At 36.2% G+C, this 18,417-nt stretch overlaps 2 protein-coding genes across 2 annotated transcripts; one reads left to right on the top strand and one right to left on the bottom strand.

Moving 5' to 3' along the window:
- Positions 1-277: 277 nt before the first annotated feature.
- On the top strand, positions 278-2,310 carry LOC125493803 (uncharacterized). Its single transcript, XM_057392143.1, has 5 exons — positions 278-449; positions 531-658; positions 755-1,423; positions 1,465-1,822; positions 1,898-2,310. The coding sequence occupies exons 1-5, from the start codon at positions 278-280 to the stop codon at positions 2,308-2,310; spliced, it is 1,740 nt and encodes a 579-aa protein (XP_057248126.1).
- A 2,467-nt stretch (positions 2,311-4,777) lies between these two features.
- LOC104884353 (protein SENSITIVE TO PROTON RHIZOTOXICITY 2) lies at positions 4,778-6,623 on the bottom strand. Its single transcript, XM_010668992.4, has one exon. It carries the CDS (start codon positions 6,225-6,227, stop codon positions 4,983-4,985), a length of 1,245 nt encoding a protein of 414 aa, XP_010667294.2. The 5' UTR covers positions 6,228-6,623; the 3' UTR covers positions 4,778-4,982.
- Between the last annotated feature and the right edge of the window lie 11,794 nt (positions 6,624-18,417).

Raw genomic sequence — 18,417 nt, 5'->3', positions numbered from 1 at the left:
AACACCTAGGAAGAAGACAACAACAACTAATCCCCAAACCCCTAAGAAGAAAAAAACTCACACCAAGGCCCAAGAAGAAGAATGCCCAAAAAGAACAAATCAGCCCCTCACAGCCCATTTCCTCCTAACGCACACAAGAAGAGCCCACCCCTTCACAACCCACACAAGAAGAGCCCACCCCTTCACAGCCCACTCCCTCACAGCCAACCACATCACAGCCTACCCCCTCTGAGGCATTGAACCTCCACTTTTCCAGCCTACATCACCACCACCATCAATGCAAGGGAAGGGTAAAAGGAGTAGGCCCTCTTGTTACAAAGTCCCTAAAACCACAGCTAAAAAGCAGGGCAGCTATGTTCCAAAACCTAAGGGGACAGAGAGGAAAGGTACTGGAAGAGGAGCAAGACTATCTGGGCTAGATTTTGGTGACGTTGGAGATGCTGTGAGCAGTGATGATGATGAGTTTGTTGTTGGGGAGGAAGAAGAATCATCTGAGGATGATGATGTGCTAGGAGATTTTGTGGTGGAAGAGGAGCATGACCTCCTAGATGATGATGTCAGTGAGCTTGGTTTTGAGGACTACCTAGATGGAAGCTCAACCATGGACAAGGTGTACAGGAATGGGAAAATATGGACTGAGCAGCCATATGGTAGTATAGTACTAGAGCCTTGTTGATCTTTCCAACTAGGAGTCTTTCTAGAGGTTTTGAGAGACTTTTGCATTCAAGAGGGGTTTGGCCTTTGTGTTCTGAAGGCTGGCAACAAGAGATTTACTGTTGCTTGTATCATGGAAGCATGTGAATGGAGGATACATGCTTCCAGGTTAACTGACAAGATAAGTTGGGCCATAAAGACTATCAACGGGGAACACACAACCTGTGGAAGGTTGGAGGAGAACCCCATGATATCTTCAAGTTGGTTGTGTAAGCACTTACTGGATGTGATTAAAAGCAGTCTTGAAATTCCAGTGGAAGCATTACAAAAGATCACCCAAGAGAGGTTTAGGGTGATAGTGAAGAAAAGGTTGTTTTACAAAGTGAAGGTGATGGCCAAGGAGCAGATCTATGGGGGTTTTGCTGAGGCTTATAGCTTGCTGCCTAGGTATGCAGAGGTTATCAAAGCCACCAACCCAGGGTCATATGCCTTGATAAGTTGGACAGGGAGCACAGGCCAGGTGGCACCTAGGTTCAAGTCTTGTTTTTTCTCCTTTCCTGCCCAAGTCAGAGGATTCTTAAGAGGTTGTAGGACTTTGATAGGCATTGATGGGGCACATTTGAGTGGATACTATAAGGGGATCTTACTGTCAGCTCTTGGTGTGGATGGTAACAATGAGATTTCTTTGATTGCCTATGGAATAGTTGACACTGAGAGTCTGGAATCTTGGGAGTACTTCTTTAGGAATTTAAAGATTTGCTTTGAGAAGGTAGGGTGCACCAAGGATGACTAGTGCTTTATTAGTGATAGGATGAGATCGGTGTTGATGTTGCTGTTCATGGGGTGTTCCCCAAGGCAAGTAGGAGGGTGTGCTGCCAGCACCATTACATGAACTGGAAAAACTTAGGCTGGAGTGGCACAGCCTTCCATAAGCTATTCTGGATTGCTGCAAATGCTTACAACAACTATGTCTTCAACAAGGCTATGGAGAAGATTATGGCTTTTGATGTTGATGCTGCAGCTTACTTAGACACCACCTCAGAGCAGTGGTCTAGGTACATGTTTGACACAACAACCTCCTGTGATCACAATACCACAAACTTTGTTGAAAGTTTCAATGCTTGCACCAAAGCTCACAGAGATTTACCTGTACTGAATTTACTTGAAGGTATTCATTATAACTTTGTAATTTTTTTTTATTTACTATATTATTCATGTCTAATATTTATGTTCTATTTCACAGCCATTAGAGTTTGGTCCATGAAGAGAATTGGTGCAAGGTTTGACAAGGCCATTGACATGGAGCCAGGGCAGTTGACTAAGTATGCTACAAAGGTCCTTGAAACCAGGAGTGGAGAATCAAGGTTCTGTCATGCTACACCATGTGGAGGAGGAGAGTTTGAAGTGACAGATGACAATGTCACATTTCCAATCAATTTGGCAAGGCTCACTTGTGGTTGTGGCAAGTGGCAAGGTTGTGGGATCCTTTGCAAGCATGCCTTGAGGGTCATGTACAATCAAAGGATTGACCCTATTGAGTATGTTTCTGATTATTACAAGGGTGCAGCTTACAAGGCGACCTATGGTGAGCACATCCATCCCATGGCTGATTCTTCTCAGTGGCCAGATTACAATCTACCTCACATCAACGGCTAGTTTTTAAATCAATTTCTGACCATTACATTTCTTGAAGTATTTGAAAACATTAAGGGGTACCTGGTGAAATAAGTTTTGTTTAAAGGGTACCTCATGAATTATAAGTTTTGTCTAACGAAGGACTAACGGATGGTTGACAGTAGGGGCATTTGGGTGTATTATGTTAAAACTGAGGGGTATCCGGTGTATTTTCAAAAGTGCGAGGGTACCCCGTGAATTTTGTGAAAACTCGGGTGTATTTGGTGAAAAAACCGATAATTCTAACAAATAATTTGTGCAATGAAATTATTGGTCGATTTGTGCGCAAGGCTAATTATTTATGGTAAAAGATGACCTCTTAGTGATCTATTTGAAATAAAAAAGGACATGTTTAACTTTAAAAGTGATATTAGGGACAAAAAGTTACCCCGTCTTACTATAAATTATTCTAAGACAATCTTATTTGAGATCTTAATTTTTTTTGGTTGTGTTGTATCCCATCGCATATGAAATTCTAGATTGATGTACGTGAATATGCATGTAATGCAATTGTTTTTTTTTTTGGAAAGAGAAAGGTAGGACCTTCTTTTCTAGAGGGAAAATCTTGGCGAACCTAATGCAATCTCTTAGATATCGTCAGTTAACAATACTTTTCTTAACTTTTTTTAAAGAGATATTTCATTAATTGAAGGCCAAATGACATCTATAATAGGTATTAAATAAAAACAAAATACAATCAAACAAGGTTAAATCAAATTCATCTTCGAATAAATTACAATGAACCAGATCGAGCAATACAACTCAACACCCTTGTATTTGCTGAATCAAACAGATATTAATGAGGAAGTCCACTATTCTGATATAGTTTAGGAAGAGTATTCTTGATCGAGCCATGTTGACCGCATTTAGAGATCTCAATACCTTCATGTTGAGTTTCGAACTTCAACCAATGAGTACAATTTATCATACCTAAAGGCACAAAAAATAAAGACTAAAATTCTCATAATAGAGTTTGAAAAAATCTCATAAAGAGTGTTAATCTAGTACAAACACTAGATCAACTACAAGAAGGGGGGTGAATTGTAGTTGTGGATATTTTCGAACTTTTTGAGGATAATAAAAACTTGAAAACTAATAAAGAGAATAGATAGTAAGGTGAACATACACAAAAAGACACTTTTAACAAGGTTCTCTTCCACAATTCTTTAAAAGAAACCTTGCTCTTTTATTTATAATAGTTATTATTACAACTTATTATAAATCAATCCTCATTATGTTCCTCTAGGAACCTATTCCCAGTCACCTTGTTCCCCCTGAACACGTAATTTTCCTCACTTGACTTTATTCAAAGTCTTATCTTTCTCTTTCTCACTCTGATTACACATATTTTGTTCTCTAAATCTCACTCACCCAATACTCGAAAATAATACAATAATTATTGCTTTGAAGAAAATAAAAATCGAAATAAACTTTCTAATGAATAATACATGTAAATCTGAAAGTTGTTAGTTTTTTATGGTTTTGGTTGTGCTATTTATAAAAGACTTCAGCAGCTCTTATTTTTGCTCCACTACATAGACATGGGTGTTAGAAGTGACCCATGATCAATCCGTTGATGTAGCCGTTATCTCCTTGAAGTTCTCCCACCAAGTCCATGTACAATCAACCACCACTGCATAATTTAAGCGTGGGGTTTGTTTTCTAGGCCGATTGTTTGGGAGTTAGTTAGATTTCCTAGTTTCTAGGAACTGACTGGCCAGTCTCCCTAGACACTACGAACCGCAGCCTGAATTTTGTTTCCTTCTTCATAGCCCAGTTTGTTATTGCGTTACTTCCTCAATTTAAGTCGTTCATCATATATACCAATAACAAACAAATACTCCAACTAATATCATGGAATTTATTTTTATTCAAAATAATATTCCATGTTATTAGGTTAGTTCAAAGCAATTCATAACATATAATATATAATTGAGTGCATGCAATAATTAATTTAAATAACTTGACTAGGTTGAACTCATAACCATTCCTCCACAACTTATAATTGAATTAATTATTCACAAAAGATTATAAACTAATTTATATACGAAGATTAAAACCAAATAAAATCTAAGTCTTTAAATAAATCCTAAGTAAAACAATTAATTCTAGACTCAATAATATATTATTTATCATCATTAAAACCATAAATAAAACAAAAAGACACTAGTTTATTCAACAAAACAAGAAAATGAACAATAAAAAAAAATTAAAAATCGAAAAGGAAAAGGGGCTTGGCCCCCACTAATGAAGAAGGGGTACCGTACGGGAGGCTAGGGTTTGAGAGAAAGGGGATAATAATTTTTACTTCTCTTAGCTTGGATGCAAAACATTTTTTTGTGTGTGTGTGGCAGCAAGTAGTTCAATAGACGTTTTCCAACGCTCATTTGTTCCTTGGAGTATCGACATAGTTAGACTAGTTTTATTTGTAAGCAAAATCATTAACAAGAAGAAAAAGTCAAACTTCTAATTTCTTTGATTCAAACTCAGCTTGTATATATCACATATATGCCAGAGAAGAATTTAATTCATATCATTCCATGGGAGTTTATACATTTCATACTCAAAGCACACCTAACAATCAAGTGTCCATTTTTTTTAAATCTTCTAAAGTATGCCCAAGATGGGAGAAGAAATCGCGCGCATCTTTCTTATCACCTGTCTTCAAACTGAATCTGGAGTTCTCCATGATTATCAAGCTTGTTATCACCATTACTAAAAGGACTAATAACAGGGCTATGACCAACGAACAACGCGACATGGCCCATGAGTTTATCCTTCCTAGAGAAATTGGTGCCACATGAGCACTGCCATCTCCGATCACCACAGTGCTTCTCGTGCGTCCTCAAATCCGATAGCACAGAAAATTCTTTCCTAGTACACCTCTTGCACACATACATTTTTGGGCAATGACTTCTCTTGTAATGGTTCTTCACACAAATTATCGATTTTAGTGGTTGAAATTTCACATGGTTCTTATTCCACCTGCACCCTTGGTGCGGGCACGAGTACTTCCTCGGTGGTTTCGTTGCGTTGTTTTGATCTACGGTATCCTTCTTCAAGGGGTTGCTGAGGGCTGCACTTGACTTGTACTCGTCTCCATGCGCTCGCATATGCATTCTAAGGTTGGCATCTCGCTTGAACCCTTTGCCGCATACTTGGCAATAGTGGGTGTATTTTGCTAGCAGATCCTCTGCATCTGGCTCTACAAGATCGTAAGCCTCGGACAACAACTTCCTATTTAAGGCCATTTTATTGCTTGTTTGAGCCTTGGCATTATTCGATCTCTCTGCTTTCACGGTTGGTATTATGGTTGTAGTTGTTCTTGAAGAATCGTCTGCTCTCGGATTGATGTAATTGTTGTTGCCTGTTGAAATATCATTGTTGTACCAATTGTAGAAGCTTTCTCCATCCAAATACAGTTGATTAGCATTATTCTTACAAACCACGGTACCAATAAATTGAGATAGTCCATCATCAGGCGGTCTCTGCTGCTCTGCCTGCGGATGGCTGCTACTATTGCTAGTATGACCTGTTTGCGACGAACTAATGTTCATTTGTTGGCTGTTGAACATCATAGAAGATGCAGTCACAACAACTTCTTGGATCAATGTGCCGAGGCTTGCATAGGGTATAGACGATGTCGATAGAGTCGTCGATGGCTGAGCATTATGATGGCTTTGTTGGGACATCAAGATGCTTAGCAATGACTCAACCTCAAGAACTTTCTGCTTTAATATGGAAAGGCTACAGATGATGGACCTCAACTGGGCCTCGGACCCCGTTACGCCACCGCCAAAGCTAGCCTCCATTACATCATGATACAACTGGCTTGGTGGCTCTATCATGCCCTCTGGCTCTGCTGTGCTGGGAAAACAAGAGGATGTCCCAGGATCCATTTTGAGGATCTGTCTTTGATTTCTGTAACAAAATCAGGCTATGCCTAGTGTGACTATTGTGTGATTCGATTCTTTAATACACACTGCAGGTGGCTTACTGGTTTAGAAATCAAGGGTTTTATGAAAAAGTGTGGCATAACAAATGGGTATTTTGGAAAGTTTGTTGGGGAATCAAAAATGGCTATTTCGAATTTTTTTAGTTGTATTATACACTGGAGTTGTAAATATGATTTGGAATTTCAAGCTAAATTTGGGCTTAGATTCGTGTACAACTTTCCTAGAACTTTCCTTTCTCTTGGTCTAGTAGTTTATAAATAGTGGCTATGTGTTTCGTTATCTCATGTACCAACCATTGAGAACACAAGCTAGGAGTATATATACTATACATTCACTTAGTTCCTGGTGCAAGCGTTATTACAGAGAGAGAAGATTATATATACTAAGTCAACTATATTACTGCAGTATACAATATAATTCCATCTGTTAAGCCCATCCCTGAATAACACCTCCCTCAGATACCTCAGCCAATGACAGTATGACAAGAGGATTGTTCAAAGGTTACTGCATTACCTGTTTCATGAAATTGTTTAAGTTTTCGGCGTAAATTTTAATGTTATATATATATATATATATATATATATATATATATGGGCCCACCCCCATTCGGGGACCCGTGGTAAGATGAATACCTCTAGGCTGTCCTCGCACAAGGCCACCCACCCAGAGGCCTAACAAGCTCCAACCCCCCTCCCCCCTCCCCAACAATATTGAAATTTGCTTCCACCAATATTCGAACCTTGGTCTCCCATATGGGAGGTAGGAAGCGATACCATTGAACCCAAAGATCATTGGTATTTTAATGTTTTATATACCGGAGGCCAATAAACTAATGTACTTAATTAAGCTTAATATGTACTATACCTTTGATACGTGGTGAAAATGATAGACCGGAGTTGTGTTATAATACTATATACCAAGCAATTTGTTAATCCTTTTGTCTCTTTCAAATAATTTAGAGTAGTGTATAATAGGAAATACATTGGTTAAAAGCGTCAGCTCTCACGTATTAGTAATTGGTAAATAGTTATAATTATTACAATGTTCAACTTGGTCGTCATAGAAGAGATGAATGACAAATGTGTTAGTTGACATGTTTCATATTTTTTTTTAATTATCTAATACGTAAGAAGAAGCATGCAACGCCATGCCTGTTTGTTTGTCCCATTATATATGACTGTGACCAGAATTGCTGAGCATTATTTCAGGTTGGTTTTGACAAAGGCTTGCTCCAAGTAATAGTTTAAGCTAAGCAACGTGACAGTAGTATCCCCCACATTCAAGTTTGCTCCTTGCACTAAAAAGATTCAAGTTTGACTCTATAGCCTTCCTTGAGACTTAGCTTGTTCAATTTTCTTAGGATTTTACACACACAAATCACAAAACCAACACTCATATGGAAACATAATAGAGGTAGGCAAGATTATGTAATAGTGGAAATTGTTTACTTGCAATTGGGTCATACTAGGAATGTTAGAAAGCCTATGATTTTATGATTGTATCATCCACACATGTACACCCAGCGGCAGGTTATAAGGAGGAGTGATAAAACGCTAATAGTTAGTGGACAACTTGCTCACTAACAAAGCTAATTTTGTCATTTCAACCTTTTTACATACAAAAACAGGGGTTGGTTTAACAAAAATACGAGTTCGAAATACACAAACAGTAGTTGATTTGACAATAACATGGGTTTCAAATACACATACAGGGGTTTAATCATAACCAATTGTACTTTTTTGGGCGGAAAGCACAGATTACATGTTTACTTTTTGACAAAAAGTATATTTCAACCTTTTTTAGATACACAGATAAAAGTTAGTTCAACAAAAACACGAATTTCAAACACACGAACAGGGTTGATACAACAATAACATGAGTTTCAAACTCACAAACAGGTGTTCATATCAATAATCAATTGTACTTTTTGAGAAAAAAGTTGAATTGGGGCACACAAATCAATGCAATTTTTTACTTTATCACATAAATCACATGTTTCTTTGTGGCAAAAATAGCTTTTTTTTATATTTTTGTTTTAACAAAAAAGTAACTTTTTTAAAATAAAAAATAAAATTTTTTTGTTAGTAGACAAGCTGCCCACTAACTATTAGTGTTTTATCATAACTCGGTTATAAGAGAGGTTTGGGAAGGGGCCTGATCCCTTTTAGTTAAAATCAATAAAATACATTAGCTGTAAATGATTAAAAAAAAATTAGGGTTGGCACATTGGCTCAAGCCTCAACAATACGAGAAATGATAAACCTCTTTTTGCTAGATGTTTGCCAAACATTTGACATCTATGTGGCAACATATAAGTAGCACAAAATGTCACAATATTGTTTATCCAAAACAAATTACTTTTTGCAATTTTTAAACAAATTACTTGTATATCTCAAAAAATATATTTTAGAAAAAAATCAAAAATATACCAATATTCATATATTTTTATTCTCTACAAATAGACATCCATTTTGATATAATTTCATCATATTTTTATTTTACTCTTCCTATCTCTTATTTAGATATGTAAAAAAAAATACGAACACTATTTGTTTATACACAAACACTATTATTAGTTGCATAAACACTAGTTATAGTTACACGAACACTAGTTGTAGTAGCATGAACACTATATATTAGCATCGTCGGAATTTTCTAACAGTGTCCAATTAAAAAAATACGAACACTATCTGTTTATACACAAACACTATTTTTAGTTGCATAAACACTAGTTATAGTTACACGGACACTAGTTGTAGTAGCATGAACACTATATATTAGCATCGAAATTTTATGACAGTGTCCAATTAAAAAAAAAGTACGAACACTATCTGTTTATACACAAACACTATTTTTAGTTGCATAAACACTAGTTATAATTACACGAAGTCTAGTTGTAGTAGCATGAACACTATATGTTAGCATCGAAATTTTTTGACAGTGTCCAATTAAAAAACAATACGAACACTATATGTTTATACACAAACACTATTTTTAGTTGCATAAACACTAGTTATAGTTACACGAACACTAGTTGTAGTAGCATGAACACCATATATTAGCATCAGAATTTTCTGACAGTGTCCAATTAAAAAATACGAACACTATCTGTTTATACACAAACACTATTTTTAGTTGCATAAACACTAGTTATAGTTACACGAACACTAGTTGTAGTAGCATGAACACTATATATTAGCATCGAAATTTTCTGACAGTGTCCAATTAAAAAAAAATACGAACACTATCTGTTTATACACAAACACTATTTTTAGTTGCATAAACACTAGTTATAGTTACACGAACACTAGTTGTAGTAGCATGAATACTATATATTAGCATCGGAATTTTCCGACAGTGTCCAATTAAAAAATACGAACACTATCTGTTTATACACAAACACTATTTTTAGTTGCATAAACACTAGTTATAGTTACACGAACACTAGTTGTAGTAGCATGAACACTATATATTAGCATCGAAATTTTCTGACAGTGTCCAATTTTCGAGATTTCTTTTTTGTTTGACTAATAACTTTTTTTCATATATATTGACAATTTTAGCCCTACTAAATGTTTGTAAACATCGAACAAAAAGTTTATCATTCTCTCAACAATACACCTAGACAACAATATGCATCAACGTGGGCATATATGCAAAGCTATGTGTGGAAGGTGATCATGTTGATTGGGATAAGTTTGTTTGGAATAGGATCTCTATTCCAAAGCACAGAGCTATTGCTTGGCTAGTGATGAAAAATAGGCTAAATACAGCTGACAGATTACTGAATTATGGCCTAATACATTATGATAATTGTCAACTTTGCTCCACAGGAAGAGAAACACATGAACACTTGTTCTTCCAATGTGATTATTCCAGGAAGTGCATTGATTTATTGAGGTCTTGGCTGGGAATGGTGAGTCATCAATATGATTTCCAAAGAACAGTAAGATTCTGGAGAAACAACAGAATTTCATGTTTCAAGAAAAAAGTTCTGGCTGCTGTGTTAAAAGCTGGTGTGTACTTCATCTGGTGGGCTAGAAATGAGGCAGTGTGGAATCTTGTTGGCTGGAGGCCTACCCAGATTGTTCAAAGGGTGAAAAGCTTAGTAATTCTTAGGATTGGTACTGTCATTCCTAAGAAAACTTCTACTGCTGATAGAGCTTGGTTTGAATTGCTAAAGTGTAGATAAATGTCTATGTAATCAGTTGTTTCCTTTGGTTGTTTGTAGTCTATTTGGCTGTTTCCCTTCCTTGTAGTTTAGGGGGTCCAACCTAGTTGGTTCGCCTTCTCTTGGAAGTGGTTTAGGTTGTAAAAGGTCTGGTTTTAAGCAATAAATCTCAACTTATCTAGCAAAAAAAAAAAAAATATGCATCAACGTGACAACGTACGCATTCGATTATGATTTCAAGCGTGCACATGCTTTTTCTTCTTTCCTCTTTATTTCTTTTTTCTTATTTCCTTTCCTTTTTTTTTCTTTTTTTTCTTTCTCTTTTTTTGCCCCTTTTCCCTATATCTTTGGCTTATCATTTTCCTAATTTAAAAAAATCTTTTCCATTTAGGGCCTATTCTCGCGAGCTTATTTTCGGTTCAGTTCAATTCAGTTCAATTCAGTTCAGTTCAGTTCAGTTCAGTTCAATTCAGTTCAGTTCAGTTCAGATCAGCTCAATTCAGTTCAGTTCAGGTTTGGACAATACTTTTATTCTCACATATCACTATTCATTTCACTTCAGTTCAGTTCAGTTCAATTCAGTTTAGTTCAGTTCAATTCTGTTCTGTTCAGTTCAATTCAATTCAGTTCAGTTCAATTCAATTCAATTCAATTCAGTTATTTTATGCCGAATAGAACAAGCCCTTAGGGCCTGTTCTCCCCAGCTTATTTTCAGTTCAGTTCAGTTCGGTTCAATTCAGATCAGTTCAGTTCAATTCAGTACAGTTCAGTTCAATTTAGTTCAATTCAGATCAGTTTAGTTCAGTTCAGACCCATTCAGTTCAGTTCAGCTCTTGACAATACTTTTACTCTCACATATCACTATTCATTTCAGTTCAGTTCAGTTCAATTCAGTTCAGTTCAGATCAGTTCAGTTCAGTTCAATTTAGTTCAGTTCAATTCAGTTCAATTCAGTTCAGTTTAATTCAGTTCAGTTCAGTTGTTTTATGCCGAAGAGAACAGGCCCTTAGTGTTACTATCTTTTTCTTTTTTCGTTTCCAACTATAAACTTATTCTCAAATCATTCCTAACAATCATATAAAATTAGCAGTTTTTGCACGCGATGTGTGTTTCGATTTTTTTCGAGATAGAAATTCGGTTTTTTTCGACATAAGTAAGAGTTAAAATTTGAGCATTAGACATCGAAGTATAATTGTTTCTAGTTGCAAAATTTGATTAGTTTAGTCTCTGTCGCTTAAGTCTCTCACCATTTCTTTTTTCTTACTTTTCAAAGTTAAATTCTATGAACAAAATAGAAATTTTATTGAATTTATTTATAATCTTTAATATTATAATTTTTTAGTTGATTTTTGAATTAAGTACAATAGTTCATAAATTGTGAAGAAAGTGGACACTTTGATTTCAAGTCAGTTTTTTGTGAATATTTTTGTGAGTATGTATTGACGTTGTAGTGTATTGCTTGTAGTTTGTAAGTGAATTTTTTAGTTTTTGCAAAGTTTCCTCATTTGAGTGATTTGTATAATGTAAATTATGCAATTCTATGATTTGAGTTACTTGTAAGTGATTGTTATAATTTTATTTCCAATATTTTTGTTTGAAGCCTCATTTGGCTTGTAAGTGAATTTGTAATTTAGGAAGGGAAGGGGGGGGGGTTAAATAGTCTCTTCATTCAGAGACACCATAGCTCCCCCTTTTAGGGGTGTTTGGTTGGGGTATTTTTAATTAAATGGAATGGAATGACATCCATTTGATTGTTTGGTTGGACATATTTAGGGTAGAGTCTCATATTCAAGGGTATCTATCTCCACCCCATCCCCCTAGAATCCCAATCTCCCCTCCCCCCTAAGTTTCTAACTCCATTCCCCACAAGTTCAAACCCTAATTTGTGTGGAAGGGAGAGAGAGGTTAAATCCTAGACAAGAGAAGCCAACAGTCGCCGACCACCCTCGCTCGTTGTACTCCTCCCGGCGCCGGTGCCGACGGTGGAAGTCCTCTTTCCAACCGTCTCACTGCTAAGAGTGCTACTCCCAGAACTACGTCGGATGCTAAGTGTAATAAACTGCTAAGATTGCTAAGATCTGTAAATTTACTTTTTGATTTTTGCATTTGATTCATCTTTTGGTGTTTTTGTTTAATTTTTTTGTTACATTTTTTACATATATAAATGGGGTTGAGAGATGGGTAGTCAACGTGATTCAATGCTTTGATGCAGTGTTGAGTAATTTGATTTGGTTCTGCTATAATTCTGCCAGCAATGTGAATCGTTTATTTTTTTTCAATTTCTGTCTTCTTGTTCTCAATTTATGTCCTTTTTTATATAAATTTTGTTTTTTTAAAAATAAATTTATGTCTTTTTTATACATATAGTTGGTACAATTATATTAAAATAAAAACTGGATACCATTCCATTCCGAAAGTGAACCAAACAGCGGAAATGGACATTGAATCCATTACAGAATTGAACCAAACAGTTTGAAACTGGTATGAGGTTCTGGATCCATACCACCCTGGTATGGACATTCATACCATTCTATTCCAATTCAGTGAACCAAACAGGCCCTTAGTTTTTTTTTGAAGGAGAAATTTCATTAATTGAAGGCCAAACGGCATGTACAATAGATATTAAAGAAAAACAAAATACAATCAAACAAGGTGAAATCAAATTTCTTACTAATTACTTTAATGAACTATTTTTTTCAATTTCTTACAAATCTACCCACTTATTTATAAACTATGCTTTCTAAATGATGAAAACTACTTAAGAATTAAGTGTTGGGACTTAAAACAAGTACATTAGCTAGCTACAGAAAACTACTTAAAAATTGAAGTGTTGGAACTTAAAACAAGTACATTAGCTAGCTATACAACTTCTTTATAGAAATTGCTAATAGTATAACTAAACTTTGATATACTTCTATTAGTGTTTTATTCATCTTTGAATATTTCACAAGTAAACTTTTATTTTTTTTACTTGTCTCCTACAAAATGGTTGGTCAATATCCGTCACTGTGTACACCGTCTACTATAAAGTGACTGATCTCCTCAATTATTTTCATGTGAGAGTAGCATTAACTAAAGTATTGAAGACTTTATTTAACATACCCACACTTAAAAAATACAAAAAAAAGATGAAGAGAGAGAAAGTTAGAGGGAGAAAGAGAAGGCGAAAGCGAAAGAGAAAAAAAGTCCCATGTAAGTTTCAAGAAACCCTAAATTCTCAGCCGATTAATCTGCAAAGTGTGCTCTTTAATGGGTGTCTCTGCAAATTCAGTGTGATTTACAAAAGGAAAGCCTTCTCTTGTCGAATCAATTGTACTTCGAGGGAGGCGTGCTGGGTAATCTCTATTCTGAGATTGATTAAGGCTACTAAAGTTAGGGTTAATAAGTGTGTTAATTCATATCTACCCTATTGTCATAGGGTTAGTTCTCAATTAAAGCTATGTTTTGTAGCTTGTCATGATGATAAACAGGCTGGATCTTCTTTTTTTCGGCTGATTTGGAGTAATTTAGGGTTTTCTGTGAGATTTGGGGCTTTCTATTGGGAGCGAAATTTTAGTGCATTAATTAAGTGGCAGAGGAGTGGAGTGCTTTGTGAGTTTAGGGTGGTTTGGTTGGAGTTGTCATTCATTTCTTTTGGTGGTTCTCTCTTTACTGTCTTGGTGTTTTGGCGTGCTGTTCATCAAGTGAGCAGAAATCTCTTCCAGAGTGGCAATCTAGCATTTATGGTAATGGTAAGTTACTGCAGTAAGGTTATTGTAAGTATGTTTGAGTGTGGAAATACCGAAATTTACTCCTATTTAAACTCTGCGAAGGTAATTCATTTTATCACATTTCTCTCATTTCCTTATTGTTCTGTATGGTTCTTTAAGTGGCCTTTTGGAATTCTCACAATATTCTCTCTCAAAATCTTTTATTTTGCAATGTCTTTGAACTTTAAGGAGGCTGTTCTTGAACAGGGGGCTTCTAAAACAAATGAGGCTCACTCTCAAATGTCTGCTAGAGGCCCTGAAGTCCCTTCCTCTGTTTTTAATGCTTCTCACCCTAGTTTGTTTGCTTCTGATTCCATTGATCCCCCCTGTGATGCTGCCTACCCTGAGGCTGTTGTTGTGGATGAGCTAGTGCAAGTTCAAGAAGATATTAAGGAACTCACAAAATCATGTCTTATAGGTAAGATGTTGGGTGAACCTTTGGATGTTCGTACTATTATCTCTCGTTCTAAATCTGAATGGAAGTTTGTTATGGGTGATATTGACTTTTTAGAAATGGGTAATCACTGGATATTACTTAAGTTTGCAAACCCTAATGATCTAGCTCTTGTTTGGTCCGAGAGACCTTGGCATGTCCAAGGTGATTTGTTTGTGCTCCAAGCTTGGAGACCAAACTTTGATCCTTTTTTAGAAGAAATTAAATGGGTTGACCTTTGGGTTCGTATCCCTCGTTTCCCTACTGAGTTACTGAACTATGAGTCATTAGCTAATTTGTTTGCTTCTAATCATGTTGGTGTGTTGATTAAGTTGGATTCCAATTCTTTGTTACGAAATAAGATAAGATTTGCTAGAGCTTGCATTCGAGTTGATATTACTGAACCTTTACTTGAGTTTGCTGAATTAACTTGTGTTGGTGGTCATAAGTGTGGATATGTAATCTGGTATGAGGATTTTAGTGCTGGTTGTTCATTTTGTGGCCTTGAAGATCACACTATTGATGTTTGTGCTTTACTGCATGCTCCTAAGAAAGCTGTTACAGTGTCTCTATTGAAAAGTCCCAAACAAAAGAATTTGGTTGAGGTCCTTTCTCTGGCTAGTAGGCAAGAACATCTTGCTACCAGGGCTGTGGAAGCCAATGTGGTGCAAGCTAAGCCTAAGTCAGTGTATAGGCATGCAAGACCTGTTGCTCATTCTAAAATTGGTGGTTATAACTCTACTGCTCAAAAGTCTGTTAAGAAAAAAGAGGTTGGAATTGTTTTTAAAGAGAATATTTCTGTTAAAGCTCCCCCTGTTATTCATGGTAAAGGAAAAGGGAAAGCTCTTGTGTATGCTTCTGCTCCCCAGTATGGGATGGTAAGTGACTCTGATGATGATACTGAAACTGGGGCTGTCCCTCCTAAGTTACCTTCCTCTCATGCATTTCAAGCAGCTTTAATTGATGCCTCCTCTCAGGATGATGGTGAGGGTGTAGGTTGTGGTCTTGCTCCACCCACTGATACTAATGTTGAGATGTCCCCTATTCCACTGCAAGTTATTTATCCAGGTGAGTTTTTTCAAGGTAATCAGTTTGGGCCTTTGGTTCAACTGGCTGAGCATCAATATGGAGGTTATTCTATTTTTGAGTCTGATGTGGACAATGATACTATGATCTTACATGATGATGATAAGATATGTGAAGCTTTTCCTGCTCATCATGAATCTTCCTTTCAATCTATTGACTCGGCCAGTTCAATTGTTAAGCATATTGGTGCTTTGGGTGTTGAGCAGGACCCTCCTATGGAACCCACCTCTCTCTCTAGCGCTGCTAAGAGAAGGAAGGGTAACTGTGAGGATGATTCTGCCTCTTCAGTTCTGAAGAGGTCTAAGACTTAAATGTTTTATGTTAGTTGATGATTATTTTTTGGGATGTCAGGGAGTAGAAATGTGGTGTTTATGGACTAGTTGGTGTAGAAGGGGAATGTTCACTCAAAGGGCATTAGATCTGCTTAGTTTTTTGAAAATTGTAAATAGTTTTGCGTTTGTAATGCTATGGGAAACTTTCTCTCCCAATCTTGCTAAAAGGTTCTGGCGATGGAGGGTTAGTTTCTCTTATTTTGTATCTTCCCCTAGTTGCGAATGTTTTGCTGACATCCAGCTTCTTGTGGCTTTTATTATAAGAAAGTTATCTTGTTTAATGTCTAATTTTAGTGTAGCTACTGGTAACTACATTCTCTTTTCTTTCCAAGAACGTTTTAAGTTTTGTATTAGTATTTATTTTGGAGTTTTAGTTAGTCTAAATTTTCTTGCTACTGTGTATGATTATTTTTGGCTATCCGCTTGCTTTGGTTATGTTTTTCTGGACTCAGGTAGTGTTTTTGAAGATGCGCCTGTTAGTCATTATTTTAGCATGCTGGTTTTGTTTTATTATTTGCTGTATCCTGCCTGTTGGTGCAAGCACAGAGTGGTTGAAAGATTATGTAGAATTATTCTTCAGCTAGTGTATCCAGGGTTTGGGTTGGGGGAGATGGTTGTTTTTTATATATGAATATTAGTTTCTGGAATATAAGGGGGTGTAGAAGACACCTTGCTATGGAGGAAATTAAGGATTTTAGTGCAAATAACAAAGTACAAGTGATGATGTTATGCGAAACTAAGAGTCAGGTACCTCCTGGGGAGGGGTGTGTTAGAAGGTGTGGTTTTCAGCATTTTGATTTTATTCCTTCAGTGGGTTTGGCGGGGGGCATTTGGCTACTTTGGAAAGATAATGCCAGTAGTCCGTTCATTCTCTCTATTGTTCATAAAACTGAAAGATTTATAGCTTGTAATATTAATATCTTGTCTATGGCATGTTCGTTTGTAGCTATCTTCATATATGCTCCACCTAATTATGCGCTTAAACAAGAATTTTGGTCTGGCTTAATTAGCTACGTTAAAACTCTAAATGATCCGTTCATTATTTTGGGTGATTTCAATGAACTCAGCTCACACAATGACAAAGTAGGAGGAGCAGCTTTTCAATTTTCTAGATTAGCGTTTATGAATCATCTTTTCAACTCAATCGAATGTACCGAATTACCTTTTGAAGGAAGTAAATTTACATGGAGGAAAAAAGTCTGTGGGCCAAATAACATTCTGGAGCGAATAGATAAAGGGGTAGTTAGTCTGGATTGGTTATCACTATTTCCGGATGCAAAACTATTTAATCATGCTTTTTCTTCCTCTGACCATTGTCAAGTTTCGCTTAATTTCAAAGTTAATCAACATAGAAAGGCCCCCCCTTTTAGATTTAATAAATTATGGTCCACCCGTAAGGATTTTGATTGTCTAGTTAAAAAAACATGGTGTACTCAATTTCAAGGCTCGTTTATGTATTGTCTTACTAAAAAGTGTCGACTTCTTAAAGAAAGGGCAAAAAGATGGTCCACCACTAGATTTGGCAATATTTTTCGACAATTAAGGGTTGTGGAAGCCAAATTAACTTGTATTCAAAGTGAGTTAAATTTAAACCAGGATTGTCCCCATCTTATTTCACTTCAGAATAAATTTTTATTAAAACAAGCGCGATTACTTCACTTTCAGGATATTCATTGGAAAATTAATGCTAAGTCTAATCATCTCAAGCTCAGTGACGCGAATACCAAATATTATCATTCATGTGCCACTATTAGAAGGAATAGAAATATTCTTAATTCTATTCGAGACTCTCAAGATTTAGTGATTACTCATCCTGCGAAAATTGAAGAGTGTTTTACGGAAGCGTTTACACAACGATTCACGTCAAATGATCAATGTACGTTTGATGCCAATATTGATTTTGAGCTCTTAACCGAGATAATCTCGGAAGAGGACAATGGTTTTCTATGTAAAGATGTTTCATACGAGGAAGTTAAAGAAGCTACATTTGATTTAGCTCCTGATAAAGCCCCTGGACCTGATGGGTACCCGCCCTTCTTTTTCCAAAGGTATTGGTCCCTTGTCGGGAAATTGGTGTTTAGAGCTATTAAAGCCTTTTTTCATTCAGGAAAAATGCTTAAGGAAATCAACCATACTTTCATTACTTTGATTCCAAAAATTGAAAATCCTTCTAACCCTAACCATTTTAGACCTATTAGCTTATGCTCGACTATTTATAAGATTATTGCAAAGATTCTAGCTAATAGATTAAAGGTTGTTTTGGGTAAAATTATTCATCCCCTTCAAGGAGCTTTTGTGCCTGAACGATTGATTCAAGATAATGTCCTCTTAGCACATGAAGTGTTCCATTCATTTAGAAATA

Source organism: Beta vulgaris, chromosome 9, assembly GCF_026745355.1.
Source record: "Beta vulgaris subsp. vulgaris cultivar EL10 chromosome 9, EL10.2, whole genome shotgun sequence".
NCBI classification, from domain to species: Eukaryota; Viridiplantae; Streptophyta; class Magnoliopsida; order Caryophyllales; family Amaranthaceae; genus Beta; species Beta vulgaris.
This window is presented reverse-complemented; position numbering and strand designations above follow the sequence as displayed.

What these genes read in the sequence shown, in the direction of transcription:
- LOC104884353 (XM_010668992.4), bottom strand. Translation starts at nt 6,227, where the DNA reads ATGGATCCTGGGACATCCTCTTGTTTTCCCAGCACAGCAGAGCCAGAG.
- LOC125493803 (XM_057392143.1), top strand. Translation starts at nt 278, where the DNA reads ATGCAAGGGAAGGGTAAAAGGAGTAGGCCCTCTTGTTACAAAGTCCCT. An exon ending in CGTTGGAGATGCTGTGAGCA is followed by an intron (nt 450 to 530) that starts GTGATGATGATG and finishes TTGTGGTGGAAG; the next exon opens with AGGAGCATGACCTCCTAGAT. An exon ending in TGTACTGAATTTACTTGAAG is followed by an intron (nt 1,823 to 1,897) that starts GTATTCATTATA and finishes TCTATTTCACAG; the next exon opens with CCATTAGAGTTTGGTCCATG.